This window comes from Tursiops truncatus, chromosome 1, assembly GCF_011762595.2.
Source record: "Tursiops truncatus isolate mTurTru1 chromosome 1, mTurTru1.mat.Y, whole genome shotgun sequence".
Classification (NCBI taxonomy): domain Eukaryota; kingdom Metazoa; phylum Chordata; class Mammalia; order Artiodactyla; family Delphinidae; genus Tursiops; species Tursiops truncatus.
This window is the reverse complement of record NC_047034.1, coordinates 129,822,393-129,844,585: the sequence shown is the minus strand read 5'-3', so window position 1 is coordinate 129,844,585 and position 22,193 is coordinate 129,822,393. Positions and strand designations below refer to the sequence as shown.

Sequence of the window (22,193 nt, the reverse complement as noted above, 5' to 3'; positions counted from 1 at the left end):
CACCCCTAACCTCAGCCTTGGACAGCCACCCAATTACTTTCAGTCTCCATAGATTTGCCTATTTGGACATTTCTTATAAATGGAATGCATTAGTCCCTTAGGGCTGATATAGCAAAATACCACATCAGATAGCTTAAACAACAGAAATTTATTTTCTCACAATTCTGGAGGCTAGAAGTCCAAGATCAGGGTGACATCAGCATTGGTTTCTGGTGAGGCCTGTCTTCCTGATTTGTAGGTGACCTTGCCGTCTCCTCATATGGCCTTGTGTGTGTGTGTGTGTGTGTGTGTGTGTGTGTGTGTGTGTGTAGAGAGAGAGAATTCTTTGGTGTCTTTTTCTCTTCTTATAAGGACATCAGTCCTATCAGATTAGGGCCCCAGCCTTAGGACTTCATTTAACCTTAATTTAATCTCATCTCTAAATGCAGTCACATTGGGGCTTAGGGCTTCAACATATGAATTTTGTGGGGACACAGTTCAGTCTGTAACATGGAATCATACACAATGTTGTCTTTGATGACTGGCCTCTTCCACTTAGCACATTTTTGATTTTCATCTGTGTGGTAGCACGTATCAATACTTCATTCCTTTTATTGCCAATTCCATTATATGGATATACCACATTTTGTTTATCTGTTCTTCAGTAGATGCTTGCTTCCACTGTTTGGCTGTTATAAATAATGCTGCCCTGAAGATTTGTGTATTAAGTTTACCAGTGCACATATGTTTTCATTTCCTTCAAGTATATACCTAGGAGTGGTAATTCTGTGTTTAACATTTTGAGAAACTGCCTGTCTTCCAAAGTGCTGCATGATTCTACATTCCCCCCAGCAATATATGAGGATTCCAATTTCTCCACATCCTTGACAGCACTGGTTATTGGCTTTTTTTTTATTATACCCCTCCATTATTATAGCCATACAAAGTGGGTGTGAAATGGTATCTCATTGTGGTTTTTGCATTTCCCTAGTGACTCCCTAGTGACTAATGATATTGAGTATCTTTTTTTTTTTTTTTTGAGTATCTTTTTGTAATTTCTTCGGAGAAATGCCTATTCAAGTCCGTCTCCCATTTTTTTTTTTTTTTTTTTTTTTGGCCACACTGCACGGGTGGTAGCACCTTACCTCCCCAACCAGGGATTGAACCCAGGCCCTTGGCATTGAGAGCATGGAGTCCTAACCACTGGGATGCCAGGGAATTCCCATCCTTTGTTCATTTTTAGTTGTCTTTTTTTTTTTTGAATTGTAAGAGTTCTCTATACATTCTTGATACAGGTCTCTTACTAAATTGCAAATATTGTCCCCCATTCTGTGGGTTGCTCTTTGACTTTCTTGATGGTATTGTTTGTAGCACAAACGTTTTCATTTTTATGAAGTTTAATATATCTAGTATTTCTTTTGTTGTTTGTGCTTTTGGTGTCATATCTCAGAATCTGTATATAACCAAAGGTCATGAAGATTTACTCTGATGTTTTTTTTAAGAGTTTTATAATTTTAATTCTCTTTAGGACATTGATTCATTTCGAATTAATTTTTGTGTATGGTATGAGGTAGGAGTCCAACTTTATTCAGTTGTTCCAGCACCAATGAATTGTGTTTGCACCCTTGTAGAAAATCAACAGATCCTAAACGTAAGGGTTTATTTCTGGACTCTCAATTCTATTTCACTGATCTATATTATCCTTATGCTGCTACCACAGTCTTGATTACTGTGGTTTTATAGTTAGTTTTGGGATTGAAAATTGAGTCCTCTTAGTCCTCTAAAAAATTAGTCCTCTAACTAATTCATTTTCAAGATTGTTTTAGCTATTGTGTCCCTTGCATTTCCATATTCTTTTTAGGATCAGCTCATCAATTTCTCCGAAAAACAAGCTGAGATTTTGATAGGGGTTGCTTTGAATATGTATTTAAATTTGTGGAGTATTGCCATCTTAGCAAGATTTAGTCTTCCAAACCTATGAACATAGGATGTATTTCCATTTATTTATTCTTTAATTTCCTTCAACAATGTTCTGTAGTTTTCAATGTACAGGTCTCGCACTTCTTTTGTTAAATTCATTTCTAAGTATTTTATTCTTTACGATGCTTTTGTAAGTGGAATTTTCTTAATTTTGTTTTCATAATGTTCATTGCTACTGCATAAAAATACAATTGATTTTTTTATTCTGAACTTGTATTCTGTACTATAAGTTTTTAGTGAATTCCTTATGATCTTCTATATACAAGATCATGTCATCTGTAAATCATGATAGTTTTATGTCTTCCCTTTAAAACTGGATGCCTTTTATTTCTTTTCCTTGCTTAATTACCTGGCTAGACAGCTCCAGTACAGTGTTGACTACAACTGGCAAGAGTGGATATCTTCGTTTCTTCAGATTTTAGGGGAAATCATCCAGTCTTTCAACATTAACTATGATGTAGTTGTGGGATTTTTATAGATGGCCTTTATTTGGTTAGGGAGTTCTCTTCTGTTCCTAGTTTGAATGTTTTTTCATGAAAAGCTGTTGGATTTTGTCAAATGCTTTTCCTGTGTCTAACGATATTATGTGTTGTTTTCCTTTATTCTATCAATATGGTATATTACATTGATTGATTTTTGTATATTGAACTAACCTTGCATTCTTGGGATAAGTTGCACTTGATCATGGTATATAACCTTACTTATATGCCACTTGCTCGGGTTTGCTAGTATTTTGTAGAAGACGTTTGCATCTTATATTCATAGGGGATATTGGTCTGTAGTTTTCTTTTTGTGATGTCTTCGTATGGTTTTGTAAATCAGGCTTAGTACTTGCCTCATTGAATGAGTTAGGAAGTGTTCCTTTTCTACTTTTTGGAAGAGTTTACGAAGGACTGGTATTAGTTCTAGAAACATTTGGTATAATTTACCAGCGAAGCCATCCGCCTGTTCCTGGACCTTTCTTCGTGGGATCTTAAAGATGACTAATTCAGGAGAGAGGGATAAAATAGGAGTATGGCATTAACAGATACAAACTACCATACATAAAATAGAGGAGCAACAAGGATTTACTGTACAGCACAGGGAGCTATATTCAATGTCTTGTAATAACCTATAATGGAAAAGAATCTGAAAAAAATATATATAACTGAATCTCTTTGCTCTACACCTGAAACTAACAATATTGTAAATCAACTGTACTTCAATTAAAAATGATTAATTCAATCTCTTGTTATAGGTCTATTCAGACTTTCTGTATTTCTTGACACAATTTCAGTGGTGTGTCTAAGAATTTGTCCATTTCATCTATGTTATCTAATTTGTTGGCATACAGTTGTTCATAATATTCCCTTATAATCCTTTTTATTTTTATGTATGGTAAGGAGTGATGTTCCTTTTTCATTCCTGACTTGGGAAATTTGTACCTTCTCTCTTGGCCTTGGTTAGTCTAGCTAAATTTTGATAGTTTCATTGATATTTTTGCAGAACCAACTTTTGGTCATTGATTTTCTCTCGTTTTTCTGTTTTCTATGTCACTGATTTTATATACCCTTTTTATATACCCTTTTATATACCCTTTTTTATATACCCTTTTTCATGCTTGGGTTTGGTTTACTCTTTTTTAAAAAAATATTTATGTATTTGCCTGCGCTGGGTCTTAGCTGTGGCACGTGGGATCTTTGTTGTGGTGTGTGGGGTATGTGGGATCTTTAGTTGCGGCATGCAGGATCTTCAGTTGCAACATGTGGACTCTTAGTTGTGGCACGTGGGATCTAGTTCCCTGACCAGGGATCGAACCTGGGTCCCCTGCATTGGGAGTGCAGAGTCTCAACCGGCGGACCACCAGGGAAGTCCCTGGTTTACTTTTTTATCTAGTTTCTTAAAGTTCAGGTGGTTGATTTTAGACCTTTCTTCCATTTTTATATAGTCATTCAAACCCATATATAACCCCTGTGCCATTCTTAAGCAGTATTCCATAAACTTTGAAATATATGTTTTTTAATTTAGTTAAAAATATAGTCCATTTCTTCTGATTTCTTCTTTGGCTCATGAATTATTTAGGCATTTGTTGTTCAGTTTCCAAATATTTGGGAATTTCCTTGACTACTTCATGTTTTTCTATTCTAATTTAATTCTAATGTACTTAGAGAACATACTTTGTATTATTTCAGTATTTTCAAATGTATTGACTTTGTTTTGTTAATTTCCCCTTCAGTTTTGAAGGGTATTTCTTTTAGCAATTTGAATATCGTCCATCCTACTGTCTTGTGGCATCCATATTTTCTGATAAGTCAATTGTTAATCTTATTGAGGATAGTTTATATACATACATACATATATATATATATATATATATATATATATACACACACACACACATACACACTTACTTTTAGGTGCTTATTAGATACCCAAGTGGAGATTTTAAGGAGAACTTGGATATATGAGTCTGGAGTTTAGGGGAGAGGTCCAGGCTGGAGACAGTAATTTGAGTCTTCAGTATATAGACGGTGACTAAAGTCACTGTGACTAAAGTCATCACTGGATGAGCTCACCAAAGGTGTGATCATACATTGAGAAGGAACCAGCGAAGTTGTCTGAGAAAGATTAACTAGTGAGGTGGGAGGAAACCAGGAGAGTATGATGTCATGGAAGCCAAAGGAAGGGTTTCAAGATGGCAGTGATGTATTATTTCAAATGCTGCTGAGAGATCAAATAAGGCAATAAGAATTGACCACTGGGTTTAGTTTAGTGGAGGTCATCATGGATCTTTCATTGGAGTGATTGGAGTGAAAGCCTAGTTGGTGCAGGTTCACTAATGAAAGGGAGAATTGGACACAGCAAGTTATAGTTAACTCTTTTAGGAAACTTTTTTCTAAACAGGAGCAGACAAATGGGGTAATGGCTGGAGTTTGACACTGATTCAGGATCATAGTATCATGACATTTCATTCAGTCCCATATTTCTTAAGTTTGAAACTTTTGATGATTTCACTTCAGACATTTTCATTCCTCACTAAGATTGACTCATATTTTCCCTTTGGAGGATATTTGCAGCCTATTTATACCTGTTTGTAAGCCTTTTTGGCTTCCATCCTTCCCATTCTTCCATCTGGAATGATCACTGCATTACTCTCTTTACAGGTCTTACCAATTCTGTCATAATCTAGCCATTAAAGCATCTTTCAGGGTTCCATTTATGTCCCACTTCCTTCATGGAAGTCACTACTGTTTCTCACTGCTTGTTTTCTACATTTACTTAAGCAGCTTCCATGTCCTTGTCTGGCTGGTCCTTGTTTCACAGTCTACAGCTATATTGTCCAATATGGTAGACACTAGACACACGTGGATTTAAGCTTAGTAAAGTTAAAAATTCAGCTCCTCAGTTACAGCAGGCATATTTCAAATGCTCAGTAGCCGTTATGTGGTTAGCAGCTACTCTTTTGGAGTACACAGATATAGAACATTTCCATCATTGTAGAAAGTTCTATGGTGCGGTGTGCTGGTCTAGAGAAGGAAACTGACTGCTGCACAATTACAGTAAATGCAGTAATTATGTCTACTGCTCATCTTGGCATTTAATAAACTGTGACTCTGTGATTTTATTTCATTCATTCCCCTAAATTGGAAGCTCTTCGAGGCCAGAGGACATTTTCTTTCACGTGCCCCACCATGCTTTACTATAGCACTGGCTCACTGAGTGTGTTCAGTGAATATGAAATGTAATTTTGCATTTTCTGTAGAAAACTTTTTCATAGATGAATTCTTAGATTAACTTAGAATTTTAGATCCTGTAGGACCCTGGAGCATGCCATGAATTTAACCCTGACTAGCAATATTATCTATTTCAGATACCTTTTTTCAGTGCTTGGGTGATAAGAAGTATTAGATAGGGGTTCTCAGGTTTTGGCTACACATGGGAATCACTTGGAGAGCCTACCCCAGAAGCTCTGATTTAATTGGTCTGGGATGTGGTCTGAGGATTGAGATTTTTTTAAAACCCCCAGATGACTCTTCCATACAGCCGAGGTTGAGATTCATTAGTAGAAGAGACTGAACCCCCAGCTCTCCCCTTCAATTCTGCTCATTTACAACTATAAATCAATGTTACCAGTACACTTAAATGTTATCTTTTATCCTATGCAGTAACATTTTTTTTCCCTCCTTATAGTTTCTTATCTCAGTAATCACTATGGTCCTTCTGACACTGATGACTGTCACACTGGATCCTCCTCAGAAACTACCGGACTTATTTTCTGTATTGGTGTGTTTTGTATCCTGCTTAAACTTCCTGTTCTTCTTGGTATACTTCAACATTATAATCATGTGGGATTCCAAAAACGGAAGAAATCAGAAGAAAATCAACTAGCTATATGCCCAAAGAAATGTGAAAATGTTAATAGTGCTACAAGCTTTTGTGAAATTTTTGCCGTGTATAAAAAGAAATGATCATTTTGAGAATCATGGAATTATAGGAAAGGAGATGGTGAAAAGTCATTGTTGTCTACACAAAATAAATGTATATGGGGACCAGAGCAATGGAGGCTTTTATTTTCTAACTACTGGGTGGCCAAGAAATATTGTAGTTTTATTAAATTCACAGTTATTATTCAAATGGGAAAATAAGAGAAACATGTCCTTAATCTCAGTGTTTACTTAGGAAATGTACTCTGTAATTTGTTGTCTTGAAAAAAATCTGCAAATATAGTGAGTTTAATGGGAGAATTTAGCCCCTTATTTTTGAAGGAAATCACTAATTTTGGTATTCAGATTTAGTTTTCTTTACAGTTTAGAATGCTTTAGAAATTATATCTCAGGGATTAAATTTGTGATAATCTTTTATATTACTATGAGAAGGCAATTTAAACTATTTAAAGTTTGAACATGCCTCATTACCTGTGCAAATTTGAATTTTTTTAGCAAGGCAGAGATTAAACTGTGTTCTTATTTATTTCCAAGAACTCTTGATTTCCCTGAATGCAATTAAACAATGAATTTTCCTAAATTTAAATCTAAGTGGTTTGAATGAAGTCTTTTTAATTACTTATGATCATTAGTTCTAAACTTTCAGGATCATTCTGTTTAAGTTAAGTGGCCTTATACTGGGTTCATCCTTCTGTTTTTCTTTGTTATGACATGGTTCAAGGTTACCAATGCCATATGCATTGATCCATATCATGCTTCATGTTAACGTAGCCCTGTTAATAACTATATATCACTCTATATTAGAAGAAGCCCATCTTTACTATAGTATTCAGTTGGTAAAAATAATTTATTGTAGCCATGTTGTAGATTCTCATGTAAAGATATGTTTTCTTCAGTCTCTGTAATAAAAATAACCATTTCCCCATCAACCCATGTTTTTAATGAATATATTTCTTTAATAAGCCATTAAAGCATAATAACTAAGTGGTGGTATATTTTAAAACAATGCAAGCCAAACACATATACTCAAAGAAAATTTGGTTCTAGACACGGACACCTACAGGCTGATGCAACAAGGTATATGTTTTTAAGTCTGATAAAGGAAGTGGGTTTAGACAAAGCAAAAAATCAAGAAGTATTTCCTTCTCAAAGCAAATGTGCATAAAGACTCAAAGGGCAGGTCAGCACAGAAAAGCAGCCTTGAATCGCTGCCGAATCAGCAGGAACATCGCTGTCCATGGTCACCATCTGTAATCACTGTGCCCAAATGTCAGCATCTTGGCTGGCTGGTGTCGTCTTTTTTATTTTTTGTAATAGAAAACTTGCATTTAATACAGGATGTTGATTTAATTCAATGATGAGGAAGTTCTGACAACTTCTAAATAGCTGGAGTAGAGAAACATTATTTGAAAATGAAAGTATTATTTAAACATTAGTAAAATGGAATGCACCCATATTCAAGGTATCTTATAGGTGAATTCTAAATAAAAATACATTTCCAGATGATTTAATCTAGTCATATGGAGTTACACTGTAGCTTTAATGGAGACTTGTAGCAATTATCTCATAAGTCAAGGATCTCATATCTATTAGAAACCGGTTTAAGAACAGTCCACTTTGAACTTTGAGGGATTAAGTACCAAAATAACAAAAATGTCCAGTGATGAATTAAGATCAGAAATAGGCAATTCCAAAGCATTTCTCTCAGCTATATTCAGGATTACAGGGGTATTTTAATATAAAGATATTTAGCTTATACAAAAAAATTAAAGACTTCTCACTTTATTCACTGATATACCTGTCAAAAAATGATCTGTTATTTTCCAGTTCATTTTAGAGGGAAGGGCTGTTTCTGAAAAATGCAGTTTTCTTTGTTGCCAATAAACTTAGGTATGCGTCTTAAAATGAAGAGAACAGGGTGTATGTTCATGTATCAAATATGAGGCAACAGAAGTCATTTTGTCTTGAAGCCTTAGGGAGGGGAGAAAAATCCCCGATGTAGCATTCTGTCCAAATGATAAAACACAACTAAGTGAGTGAAACATTTACAAAAGTCAAGGCAGCCAAAGGAGCCTCTCTGTTCAAGGGAAAGAGAGTAAGAGATGGATAGGATGTAACTAAATAATGGTTGGAGTAACACAATGGTTTCAAGTCTCAATTGGTCTCTCTCTTCTGTTATGTTCATTGGAAGATCAGGGCCAAGTGTATCCCACGCCTTCTGCCCCCCCCCCCCCCCCCCCCCCCCGTCCCCCTGCCCATATAAACATTAGTTTTGTGTGTGGATCTTTCTGCTTTGTCCTTCATGTGGCCTCCAAGGGTGATAAAGCGAGAGTCATCTGATCTACAATGAACAGAACTGGGAAGGGATTCTTAGCCGACCCAGCTGTTCTGAAAGGCAAAAGCTTAGTATATCAAGAGGTCAAACATACAGTAACTGATTTAATAGCATTAAGCAAATAGCTACATAACTTGGATTACATATGAAACCAATCTACTTCTTAACCCTTTATTTCCTGACTAATGTAGGTTTCTTTATATGTTTTGGCTTACATTCTAAGGTAAGTTTTCAATGGTAGAGCACAAAGGAATTATCCTTTTTGGTATATTTTAGGCAATGTTCTATTAGCACTGTATCACAAAGTATCCTTAATATTTAGCAGATTCTCTAAAAACCTTATTTAAGTAGTACCAATAAAATCACTAGTGAAGGCAATTAGTTTTATTGAGTTACTGTTTAGTATCATTTCAATGAATAGTTTTTAAAAAATAACTCATTTTCATTTTAAGAGGTGAATCTGAAATTTCTGTAAATGGAAAATTAGTTATTTTCAACCTTAATTTGTTAAAAATTTTGTTTCAAATTTTTCATAGTATTTTTATTTTCATGATACAGTGAATTAAATGACATGGTAATACCTTACACAAATTTTGTCAAGACAGTTTGTATAAGATATTATACAAGGGAATAGCATTTTTTTTCCCTGTGGAAATGGTCAAAGAAAAGTATATAAGGTTTAAAAAAACGTGCTATCAATTCTGTGATTCTCTCTTCCCCTTTATTTTGTGACAGCACAAATGATACAAAAAAAAACTAGAAAATTAAAAATTTAAAATAATGCTTCAAAGTAATTTGGAGGGGATCTCATATTGCTCCATGAGATATGTCTTTTCTTTAAATTCAGTAGAGTCTGTGTAGTTCAGTTTAAAAACAACTTCATATTTAAAAGTCTATACTGAAAAATACATTCCAATATTTTATAAAAGGAGATGTGGAAATTTTAAAAGTTTGAAAATACTTTTTCTCTACAAGCATAAGAATAACTAGAATATAATGAAGACTCATCCCTGAGATAGCTAAAATAAACTTACAAATTTTAAAAGCTTTCAAAAGAATCTAATAAATACACATCTGGAGCTTTAAATGGGAAAACTGGTACCTAATACCACTATTAGATTTAATCTGAGTTTTAAAATATATAGCTCTACCAAAGCTCTGCCATTTTTATTAATGCTTTATTAAGTCTATCCACAAATGCTAAAAGTATATAGAAGCATATGAGATACAAAATATAAGTCAAGATCCTCTTCTACGTGTTGGCTTACTTTAAAGGGTCAAGAAGAAATGTATTATTTACGTTGAGATTATCTACTGGTGCGTGTAGAAAGTTTAAATTAGCTGCAAGAAATTTTATCTAGACATGCACCTGCCTGTGCTATGATCTGGTATTTATTGGGCAGATTAATTACAAACATTTCTTCTGTTCCTTTAAATATGATCAGGCAGATACAGAAGTTGGCGTTTTCATAGTGAGTGCATTTCTTCTAAATGCCTGCAGGATAAAAAAGATGCTTATTAAATCATCAAGAATTAGTTTCCAAATTAACATGCATCTCATACATGATTTAAGAAATGATTTAAACACCCGTTTACTATGTAATTTGGTACCTAGTTTAGTTAGGTACTGGTCATCTCTCATTTACTTATTTTTGAGTCTTCAAAGCGAGATTCACCTTCACAAATAATTGTCAATATGACTACTCTGACATAGCACTCTTCACTTTATGTGAAGATGGATTTGAGATACTTCGAGAGGGTTCTAAAACTCCAACATGACCTAATGAAAACACCAAATTTTACATGCCTTTTGTCTATAAGCCTTCAGTGCCTTTCAGCAGGTGTTTCCTCCAACAGCTGCCCCCGCAAAAAAGAGTCTTTACTGACATTCCTATTCAGAGTATGTCCCTCTGGGGACTCCTAGTGGTGATAGAAGTTCTTGTCTATTTGGCCTTAGGACACTTGTGTGAGAGGAAGGAAGCCTTTGAAAAAAGCACCCAATGGCAACTGATGGCATATATTCCCATAGGGCATGTGGACCCTTTACTTCCTTAAATATCCCTTCCTTGCTTATATTGGCAGCTATGAATAAGTAATACATGGTGGGCCCCTATATTTCCCTATTCATGACAGTCCACCTATATTCTTCTTGTCCTACAAGTAGATAGGTTGCCAACTTGACAACCAACTTTTGCCAACTCATGAGCTGAGTCTGATCTGAATACTAGTAGAAGATTTTAAGCATCCTAGGGTTCACTTAATATCCTTATAGGTTATTGATACACAGTTATCAGAACTAATGATAATACTGTGGAGGAAAGGAAGACTGCCATTTATTAAAAAGTTACTGTGGGAAAGGTACTAATTAAGCTAATTAATTAATTTGACTTTTATTTTATTTTTGTTTTTTTTGCCACACCGCGCAGCTTGCAGGATCTTAGTTCCCTGACCAGGGACTGAACCGGGGCCCTGGCAGTGAAAGTGCCAAGTCCTAACCACAGGACCACCAGGGAATTCCCTAAGCTATTTTATATAATCCACAAGGTAAACAGCATCGGTCCCATTTTATAATTAAGGTTTTGGGAACCGAGTGCCTTGTTTAAGGCCACTAGCTAAAGTAGGTAGTAGAGCTGGTGCTGGGCATCTAATCCAAATCCCATTCTCTGTTACAATGCCAGGCCCTGCAAAGAAGTCTCATCAGTTGATCATGGCTGCCAGGACAGTTGTGTTGAGAAAGATTCTGAGGCCAAATTTAGGATCCAGCAAAAATCAGTACTTCGATCAATGTGATGTATATCATAGCACAAGAGTAAGGAACAGCAGCATGTTTGTTTTCTCTACACTGTCTTACTGGTTCTGGAGATGAAGATCTCAGAACACAAATGAAAAGAAATTTACATACACTGATGCAGTTCATGAGTAGTATTTTGACAGAATTCATCCTTTATATAGCAATTATATTCTTTCTAAAGCATATTTTGGATTGTTACTTCCTTAATAATCTTCACTGGTCCATTTCCGCCTAATGAATAAAGTCTGAGCTAATTTATTAGCCTGGTGATCATAACTGTCAATGATATATCTGGAATCTACTGTTCAATCATTCTGCTTCTCTGCCTTTTTTCTTCATGCTGTTATCTCTGCCTAGTATGTTTACACAGCCCATCAACATTACCCATTTTTCAAATTCCAGCTTCCTAGTAAAATACAAACATTTCTATTACTAGGGTCTTGGATGGCCCTCTGTTAGAGATTATGTACAGTGGAATAACTAAAACTGATTTTAAAATCATGAACCCTTAAATAATGACCTAATCACTCTATCCTAAAGGCGGTCTATGTTGTGTATTCCTATACTACTGCTTATTCTTCATTTCGTACTTAGAGTGGGAAAGAATGTTTACTCTCCTCAGTCTGAAGAGGAAGAAATTTCTGTCAACTATTCTGCTCCCTACAGCCCATGGAAAAGTGACAAATTTGACTGAAGTCCCGAACAGTAGTCCACATTTTACCAGTCATATTCGGCCACTATTCTTACACACACTCTTCTTCCCCACTATTCAGCTTCCCCTTCACCGTCTGTCTACTCTCAAGTCCAGCTGGCCTTCATGCTTTGTAATTTCATGTTGTAAGGAGACCAGCCCATTTTCTCTCTCTCTTCTGCAACCAAGCATGTAAGGTAGGTCTGTGGTCTTTACTGTTATAGACACACGTGGACTTGCGTCTATTTCAAGGATCCAGCTTTCTCCTCAGGTTCAGGAGAGCATATGGGATTCAAGATCTAGATTCAGTATGGGAGAGGGGAGGTTCCACTTCTGCCTTAGTCCACATTAGTTACCCCAACCTTCTACCAGAGGGCCTGCCATGTTGGAGGTTAATTCCTCCACTAATCAAGTTGACACTTTGATCCTCGTTGGATTCATAATCTTTTTTTGTACTTGCTATTGTACAGAATCCTAGAAAGAAGAAGGGTCTGAACTTGTATCACTTATCATAGCTTGCCTTATATTATTATTATTTCATGTATATAATATGAATCTTATATCCTTAGCTTGAATACTAGGTTGGCATTAAGCAAAGTGCTTTGTTTATACTAACCCTCACACTTTTGTTAACCAAGTGATTTATTTACCCTGTTTCTAGGAAATGTATCTCAATATCGCTCGTCGACATTAGCCCAAATCATGCTTTCTCCGCCTCTTTTGCTGGTCTTCATACTGTCTGTGGCCTATGGGTTGCTGTCTCCCTTATGCAGTCTCTCTTATTGTAACATTATTTTATAAAGGCTCCATTTTCTAAAGGCTCTGGGAGCGAATGCATATGGGGTGCTTACCCCCAATGAATAATATAGGTCAGGAGGAATAATAACTGAAGTGTGACAGAGGGCAGAAGTGATGTGCAGACAGGGAATCTGGCCACAGTGGTGTCAGGGGCATTGTGACTGTCAGAGGTTTCTAGGGCATAGGACAAGATCAGGGAGTTTAATATCCTCCCTTAGTCATACCAGTTAGGCAGCTGTGACAAATGTATAAAAGAACATGGAAGAGAGGGATCTAAGGAAGCCTTGTGTAAGGTAAGTTATAAGCAGGTTTTGAAAGACAGGTAACATTTTGATGATGGGGGAAAAGGTATGCCAAGTAGAGGAGACAAGAACAAAGATAAGGAAATGAGAAAGGTGCTTTCTGAGGAATGTGTCTAGGTATGAATGGCAAATAATCTGGAGTGACTGAGGCACAAAGACAAATTAGAAAGGTAAGCTGGGGTCAGATCAGGGAAGAGTTCTGAATGATGGTATACATTTGGATTTTACTATGAATATGGTGGAGTGATACCTTCGAAAGCATAATTTGTTCAGGAGCAGGACAGGCTGTAGGGAAACGAGATCAAAGAGCAGAGAGGCAGGTTACAGTGAGGATGCAGATAACCTGGATGAGAGGTAACGAAGGAATAAACCAGCGCAGTGGACATGGGAAGAAGTAAACGTTTTGGGAAGTGATATGCCTTGGCAGCAGTTTGGATGTGGGGACAACTGGATCAGACAGAATTGTAAGGTTTTCAGCCTTATCACTGGATGAATGTAATCCCTAGAAAGATAAAATGAGGGATAATATGAGGGGGGGATGAAATCAGCATATTAGGGGAATAATGTATGGGAGCTGAGATTGTTTACAGCTCAGGAGGAGGGTGACTTATACACTAAGGTGAGAACTAAAGTCAAGGAATGGATGAGATCATGAGGAAAGCACCCAAGGTGAGAAGAAAACATGATCAAAAACCCAGGGAAATGTCTCAAAGGTAGTCAAGTACATTTCACTGTTATTTCTCTCTGTTGCTTCCCACTAAAAGGGAAGTTGACTAGTAGGTCAACCTTAATTCTTTCAAGTTTTTTGAAGGTACTACTCAAAATAAAGACTGAAAAACATCCCTAACATGTGATGATGTTTACTAGAATCCATGAACACAAAGCTATTCTCAGTACTCTTAAGTTTCCCAAAAGTTCATTAATGAGACTGTCATATATTAAATGTGTATATTCATTTGCCAAATGTATGACTGTGAATATTTATGTGTGTATATAACTGTGTATTTATGACAACGATCTAATAGTTTGCTGCTGGATTTCCATAGGTCAGAAATTGTATAAAACATTTTACCCTATAATGAATGAATGTATGCATTTGTATATATATTGTATACGTAAAGCTTAATAGGATCTAAAACCTTTGAGCAGTCATGAAACCTGACATTCACTGATTACTACCACGTAGTGGGCAAGAGCACAGGCTCTGGCACCAGACTACTCTGGTTAGTATACTGGCTCTGTCCCTTAAGTGATTCTCGTACAAGGTACTTAACCTCTGTGTCTCAGCTTCCTTACCTGTAAAATAAAGATAATAACTATCTACTTCACATAAGTTGTTGTGAAGGTTAAATGGGATGCGTATAAAGTGCTTATAACAGTGTCCGTCATTGAAAGTGCTCAATAAATGTTAGCTATTATTATAAGCTATTATTTATTGTATAATACAGAATGAACATTTTAAGGAGTGAAAGTGATACAATTTTCTGTAGAAGATGCTTTGCAAATATTTTAAAAACAGCTAGTTAAGAAGATAATATTAATCACTTGAGATACCATTTCCAAAGAAACGTATTTTCAGTATAGAATTCTTTTTTTGCATTAATTTTTTTCTGAGAGAAAACAGGCAACATCTGGTTAGCTTCTAAGAATCTTAATATTGATGCCACTAAGTCTGGGATAATGCTAGTTTTTACTGTGAACCTTCAGTTGCAGGTACACTAAACACTAATGTTACATCATGACTCATAATGCTTCTAGCTAATATGTTATAGTAAGCTATTTATAAATATATCATTTTTACTTGTATTGCTGAATCCACAGGAATTGTTTTGAAGGAAAGGTACAACTAATTAATATGTAATTATTTACTTAATTCAGCACATTTCCAAATTCACTGACTTGTTATGTCTTTGTTCAGTCAGATGTGCCCTATAGAAACTATAACCTACCTCTCACTATTTAGTTAGCTATTTTTACTAAAGGTACTCAATTAAGGGCCCTCTTTATATTCACTAAAAAATATGCCCTCTCTGAAAGCTAGCCCGGTAAGCTCAACAGTGTTCTCTTTCAACAGCCCCTAACTCACAGATCTTGTTAGACTGCCTTCCTATTATTTATAAGAATAGATAAAATATACTTTCAACTAATGTCCCTATTTTCTTTACAGACAGACAATACCAAGTTTGATAATATAATTAAAATGTTTCCACCTGGAAAATAAACAGTGAAATCTAACAAGGCTAAACCTAATTATAAAGGTGAAACAGTACCTCGGTTTAAAATGGTTTTAAGGAATTCATAGCTATCAAGATCATATAATTAATTCTATATGAAAGAAAAAAGACTTTTTTTTTCAGAAAACAGTGCAAAGTAAGTTGTCATAGTAATGATGCAGAATAAATGCTTAGAATGAAATTAAAGAACCTACACATAAAGTTTTATTTTACATTATAAATAACAGCTTTGGGGCTATAAATTCTTGTTTCAACAGCCTACAGATTTGCCTGATTCTGTTTCAGAACGTACATTTAAAAATTTAGGATGAAAACTGCCAAGAAACATTATTATAATGTGTGCTTATGTTTTATTATAATTATTCATCTTTTGTGCTAGGTTCTATAATCCTGAGGGCAGGACTATGTCTGTCTTGTTTATTAGTGTATCCCCAGTGCTAGAATAGTGCCTGGCTCCTAGTAGGCATTCAATAAATATTAAATGAATGAGGCATGTAAGGAAATAGCAATTTATAAGTATTTGAAAATATCTAAATAATTCCTTTAAAAAATTCTTAAGAGTGGCCATTTGTTTTTATTCATTCACTGAATATGCATTATGGACCTTCTATCCAGGTTCTATACTAAACTCCGGGACTATAGTATAGAGATAAGACTTTTGTTTGTTTGCCAAGGAGAAGCCCAGAGAGAGCCCTGTAACCAGACAATTACAATACACTATCACATGATACATTTATAATCATTCAGACAAGTGTTGTAGAAGCCTAGAAGATGAAGCAACTTAGCCTTTTACCTAGGCGAGCTGGGGAGAGTTTCAAATGATGTGACACTGAAGGCTGACCTTAAGGAATGAGCAGGAGTTTGCTAGACAAAGAAGGAAGCAAGTACAATCCAGGCAGAGAGAGAAGTAGTAGAGAAGCCTGGCGTCCTGAGAGAGAGAGAGATTCCAGAGGACTGAAGCATATGGTATGAACAGTGTGAATGAAAAAGACTACTTTCTGCCTATGTGAGGTCTGAGCTGGAGTAAGAAAAACACCTAATATGTACTGATTGCCCAAGTCCTGCTTTTAACTACATAATTAGTTATATAACACTATAAATATCTGCTTTATTATTATATACATGTGTTTAAAATACAAAAACCACTTAGAGAATTTATCTAACACTTTGAGGAGCTTTTCTGACTACCCTAAGAGTTAAAATGGGAAAAAAATGTTCACCTGTCAGGTGACATAAAACCGATTCCTACTAAATGTGCCAGAATAATTTTTCTCCACCTCAAGAACAGTTAGTCTTCAGTCTGTTCATTACTGTCTTTTTATAGTATTTTTATTTAATAAAACCTATTAAGACTACCATACAAATCTCTTTACTTATGCTTTTATCTTTTAACTGATCAATTTTTATATTGCTGACATCCCTTCTTCACCATTTGCTCATTTAAAAATTCATAGTATATGAAATATGTCTCTGGAGAAAATGTCTATAAAATTTGTTACAGCTGGCAAATGTGTATGAGTCAGTGATAGCACATGACTAAATGCTTCACAGAAAATAAAATTTGTTTCTGTAGTAAGCAGAACTGTTTAAATGTTATTTATTTTTATGTTTCAAAGAAAATATATTGTGAAGTGCTGCATTGATTTAATACGCAACAATGTCTGTGTACACGCTGTAGAAGGAAAATTTATGAAACCTTTGCACAACTCCTTTAATTGAATTTTCCAAATCTCTCACCACACACAAATAATCAATATCTTCTGCAGAGAAAACCAGTCAGAATTATTACTGTCTTTCGTTTCAATTTTGTTGTCATCAGCACATACAGAGCACCCGGATATTTGTAATGCCTGATAGCAAGTTATTTACTATATTTACACCTCTTAAACACATAATTGCTATTAAATGAGTTAAAATCTATGGTTTAAATTATTTTACCTAATTATTTAAAAGATAAAAGCATCATACTTCTAGTAAAGTATAAAAAAAATTAAATCTTGGAAGAAATTATTTAAAAGGCTTTGAAAAGTAATAAACCAGTTTGTTTTTCCTTAAATCCTAGACAAATCTCAAGTAAGCAGTCGAAATGTAGCTCTAAAAGTGATGAATAGTGTAAAGCAAAAGCATGAACATTTATTAATAGGAAAAGGTATGACCCACATACAGCATATGTGACAACTGAATCCTTATAAAGAGCTGAGGACTACAGTTGTACATTAATGTGTATTTGTGTCACCAAAACTAACATCTCTATTTTTTATCTCCAGATAAACTAATGTTTATCTGGTGATAAACATAAGAGTGTTAACATAAACATAAGAATGTTAAAGCATAGGGGAATTTTTGTTGTTTCTCCTAAAATTCATCATGTCTAAACCTCAGTGCTTTTAATATTGGAGTATTTGTTTGAAAAAAGATATTGCTTAATGTTAAGATATAACAGAAAAAAAAGGGTAGAAGTTTTCTAGGAGTAAAATTATTTAGCTAATATGATGAATACTTTTTCAAGACTGAGTGGGGGAAAGAACAACATATTTTTAAGCTAAAAAATACTTCAGTGGGTGGTTAGAATGAAAAGGCAATATCAAACTATTTTATAGTCTTAGAACAGAAGGAGTTTAAAATTTGTCCTGTGGTCCAAGAATTTGAAAACTTCAAAATCCTATAACCAAGATGAATTTTACAATGCAAGAAGACAGTAAGTTAGCTAAAGAAAGCCAGAACATGATAGTTTGTGCTTTTTTCTTTTTAAGGCCAGAGCTAGAAATTCTGAAATATTTTGTATTATAAACAGCTGAAACAATCAACTTTTTTGAACAATGTAAAGTTCAGATGGTTACATTTCATTTAAATTATGCATACTTCAACCTACACAATTATTCTCAAAACAGATAAAATATGTTTTGGACTGAAGCTAAGTGTCTAGATTTCATATCTTAAGTGTCTAGATTTCATATCTTGGCAACTGCTCTATAATTTGCTTACATTCTTTTAAAAAACATTTTGTTTACTGGAAGTACTAGTCACAGACAAACAATGCTGGTATTTTCTAATATCTCCAGAAAAAATGAAAATACCAAGTACAATATAATGCCATCTATTGTCTCAGGAATATTTGTATCAAGTTGTTTTATGTAGGGGTTGATTATGCAAAGTAAATAAATTTCATGCCTTCCCATGTGATGATAATGTGACATTCCATCTGTATCAACCCATTGAATGGTCATATGTTTTAAATCTTCAGTATAACAAATTAAAAATAATTTTGAAAATTCACATCCAAATATAACAGAAAAAGAACCTTTCATTTCATTATTTTTCTAATAGTCATAAAGCCAATATTATTAAGGAAAGTGAAGTTAGGCTTACTTCCTAAGTAACTGAAAAAAGAAAGAAGCCTTCCTTTGTTTAGGAAATTTGTAGTTAGCAAAGGAGGTCCTCTTTATTCATATGCTCTATCAAGGCATTCCCTAATGTGTAAGGTCCAGTTCTGAAAACTATGAAAATCTCAGTGTACCTTTTCATGTTACTGTGTATATTTTAAATTTCCCTGGAATAGTTTATATAAAGCCTTAGAATGTGTGTCAGATGTCTATTTAATTAAAACACTAGAGTCTTATCTTTACAATTATACTTCTCTGCCTGTAATAAAGACTGCAACTGATGCTAAACAAACAAGCACTGAAATGAAATAAAATAAACAGAACTAAAGGACCAATTCAAAGGTGCAATGACAGCATAAATGTTGGAATTCTTCTGTTATTGTGTATTTTAACTATTCTGGGAAAATTTGATAAGAATCTGAAGGACATTCTTTTTTTTTTTTTTTTTTTTTTTTTGCAGTACGTGGGCCTCTTACTGCCGTGGCCTCTCCCGCGGAGCACAGGCTCCGGAAGCGCAGGCCCAGCGGCCATGGCTCACGGGCCCAGCCGCTCCGCAGCATGTGGGATCTTCCTGGACCGGGGCATGAACCCATGTCCCCTGCATCAGCAGGCGGACTCTCAACCACTGTGCCACCAGGGAAGCCCTGAAGGACATTCTTTTGATAGTGAAACAAGTAATCTGTTTATTTTCATTTTCATAATTACCTAATAAAACAAATCCAAAACATAGGGCTGATTTTTATATTATGTAATTTGTGACTATATAGTTTCTAATATTATGGAGATTCTCAAAACATTTTAAAATTTAAATAATTCTGGGTAACAGCATAGTAAAAGAAAAGATTAATTAGAAATTTTTATAAAAAGATGAAGGCTAGATCCCCAAATAAGGAATATATAAAGCAAATAGTTTGAACTGTCAAAAAAACTAACAAAGCCCTCTTAAATTATAAATGTATGAATAGAAGGGGGTGAAAGTTAACTTAGCAAAGAAATTTACATATAACATGCATGTGTTTGGTGTCCATCACCTTTAACCGAAAAAAAAAAATCCCACTAATATTAAAAAATACACATATTAGGAACCAGAGAAAAAAACAGGGAAAAGTATTCCGTAAAAATATTTAGCTCAAATTCAAATTAAAAAATTCAATCTATTTTTCAGGCAATATTACTTTAAAAAATAAGTTGATACACTAATGAAGATTTGAATACCTCAGTAAATATTAAGAGCTAATGTAGCTCTTGCCAAGAAACAGAAATGGAAAATGACATATATTTTCATATATATATTTCTATATAATTTATATAAATATTATATATTTAATATATCTTAGCTCAGTTTTCATTTAAACCACAACAAATAATCAATGCTTATTAGAAACTTTAAAGCATGATTTAGTGATAGAATCTCCTCTATGCATGAACACTCAGTTCTTAGGGAACACCTGGTAATGGGCAAGTCAGTTTTAATGCCTAAAATACTAGAAAATGGTTTTAAGGCGATCATGCAGACACACACAAAGAATCAGTATGTACTGGATAACTGAAAGGAGATGACTGTTTTAACATGTGGAAATAACTTTAATGTCTTAATCAATGTTTAGGGAAGGAAACAATACTTTTGGGAAATTTTTTCCCATTAATTATTAGCAGTGACAGTTCACCTATTTGTTCTACAATTTTCCCTTCCTCACAAGCCTAATGTAAAGCCTAATTCTAATTAATTCTAGGAAATTACAGATTAAAAAAAAATTACACCATTGCCACAGAATATATAGAAGAAAGATTTCCTCTAGTTGGGAAATAATAAATATTCCAATTTCCCATTATGATCCTCTAAAACTTGTCAAGTTAGTAGAGATTAAAACCACTGAAAACCAGTTACACATTATAATCCAGTTACACAGCATCAGAAGAGATCTCAAGCCTTTTCTAAGGAAAGAGCTGCCTTCATGCTCTTAAATTCTATGGACCCTAATGGGAGTTAGCTGCCCAACTGAATGGCTCAGGAAGCCTGCTCAGTTCCTTTCCCACATGAGTTTTGGAGGAGTTTTTCCATGGCTGCTGCCCTGCCATGACCCAGTTGGCCTTTGGAACTGACCAGCAGGGAATCTAGCTCTTTCCACTGCAAACTCATTGCTGGCTTTGTTAAAGATCCTAAACACAGACTAACATACTAGAATGGTTGAACCAGTTTCAGTTATGCCTTATGTTTGAATCTGAGAGCAGGGATGACTGGATGATTCATTTGTTTTAGGAAGAGACAACATGGAAAAATGCAAAGACCATACTTTTTGAGTAAGACTGGTCTTTAGTTGGAATCCCTGCTCTGACACTTAAGTAGCAGTGTCTTTGGGCAAGTTACTTAATATTTTTCTGTGTCTTTGCTGCTTACCTATAATGACAATAATAGCTATCTTGCAGGGTTGTTGTCATGATCTGCTGATTCTAGTATTGGGAACACAGTAATTATTAGTCCTCAACAAATGGTAGTCATTGGTACTCAAAAATGGTAGACTAAAACATGGCTATCCACTTCAGGGCTACCTCTATCTGCAGAGATTGCCAAATGGCACTCATGTCAGTAATATTAAAATCATCCCTCTTAAGTTGGTCTAATGGTTTTAATATTTTATAGTATTTTGCTTACTGAGGTATGAATGTGCATGTGTTATGAGAACTTAAAATCTGCTAATTTAGTTTCCCATACTGTGAAATGCCCCAAGGTGTGAGTTCACAGTAGATCAAATGTCATTAATAATCTGAAAGTTTTCAGAACACTGGTTACAAAGTAACTTTTTATGTTTTGTGGATCTTTCTAATTCACCATTAAAAGCTGCCATATATTAATGCATTGTTGTCCCATTTGTCTGTATTCTCAAAAAGAACTTTTAATAGAAGAAAAAATTTAACTCTTGAACTGGAAATTGTATTTCAAAAGTTCAGTCATCAGGGAAGCTGATCTTACCAGACACGGTCTTTTGCTAAATGCAATATAATGTTTTTCAAATGAGATTCGTGGTCTTTTAAAAAAAGGGCCCATGATAATTGGTTGAAATGGTAAAATGAGATGAAAGGATCTCTTTATGTAATAAATTAAAACACAACTCTCACCTTTGTTGGGAAGTCCTGAATTCTTCTTTTCAAATAGTTTTTGTTTTGTTACTTTTGTCACTAAAGGAAAAAAAATCTCACATTAAAAATTAATACAGAATATTAAATAATTTCTCATTTTGGAAGAAACTTCATAAGAAATAATTTCAAGCAATACAT

At 34.7% G+C, this 22,193-nt stretch overlaps 2 protein-coding genes across 11 annotated transcripts in view; one reads left to right on the top strand and one right to left on the bottom strand.

Moving 5' to 3' along the window:
• ALG6 (ALG6 alpha-1,3-glucosyltransferase) overlaps window positions 1-19,659 on the top strand; it is a 72,593-nt gene extending 52,934 nt beyond the window's left edge. For 2 of the 9 annotated variants that reach the window (XM_073788879.1, XM_073788880.1), the window contains exon 16: window positions 19,378-19,659. In XM_073788879.1, coding sequence (XP_073644980.1) covers window positions 19,378-19,626 — 249 coding nt within the window. In that variant the 3' untranslated portion in view covers window positions 19,627-19,659. Of the gene's footprint in view, window positions 1-6,129; window positions 7,313-19,377 lie in introns of those variants that run through there. The other 7 variants (XM_073788902.1, XM_073788899.1, XM_019919661.3 and 4 more) reach the window with 5 other exon arrangements.
• The window catches only part of ITGB3BP (integrin subunit beta 3 binding protein), a 90,601-nt gene continuing 75,619 nt past the window's right edge, over window positions 7,212-22,193 (bottom strand). Inside the window, exons 7-8 of one of the 2 annotated variants that reach the window (XM_019919665.3) lie at window positions 22,035-22,094; window positions 7,212-7,769 (exon numbers count right to left, since the gene is read on the bottom strand). In XM_019919665.3, the coding sequence (XP_019775224.1) occupies window positions 7,762-7,769; window positions 22,035-22,094 (68 nt within the window). In that variant the 3' untranslated portion in view covers window positions 7,212-7,761. Of the gene's footprint in view, window positions 7,770-9,879; window positions 10,214-22,034; window positions 22,095-22,193 lie in introns of those variants that run through there. The other variant, XM_019919666.3, reaches the window with a different exon arrangement.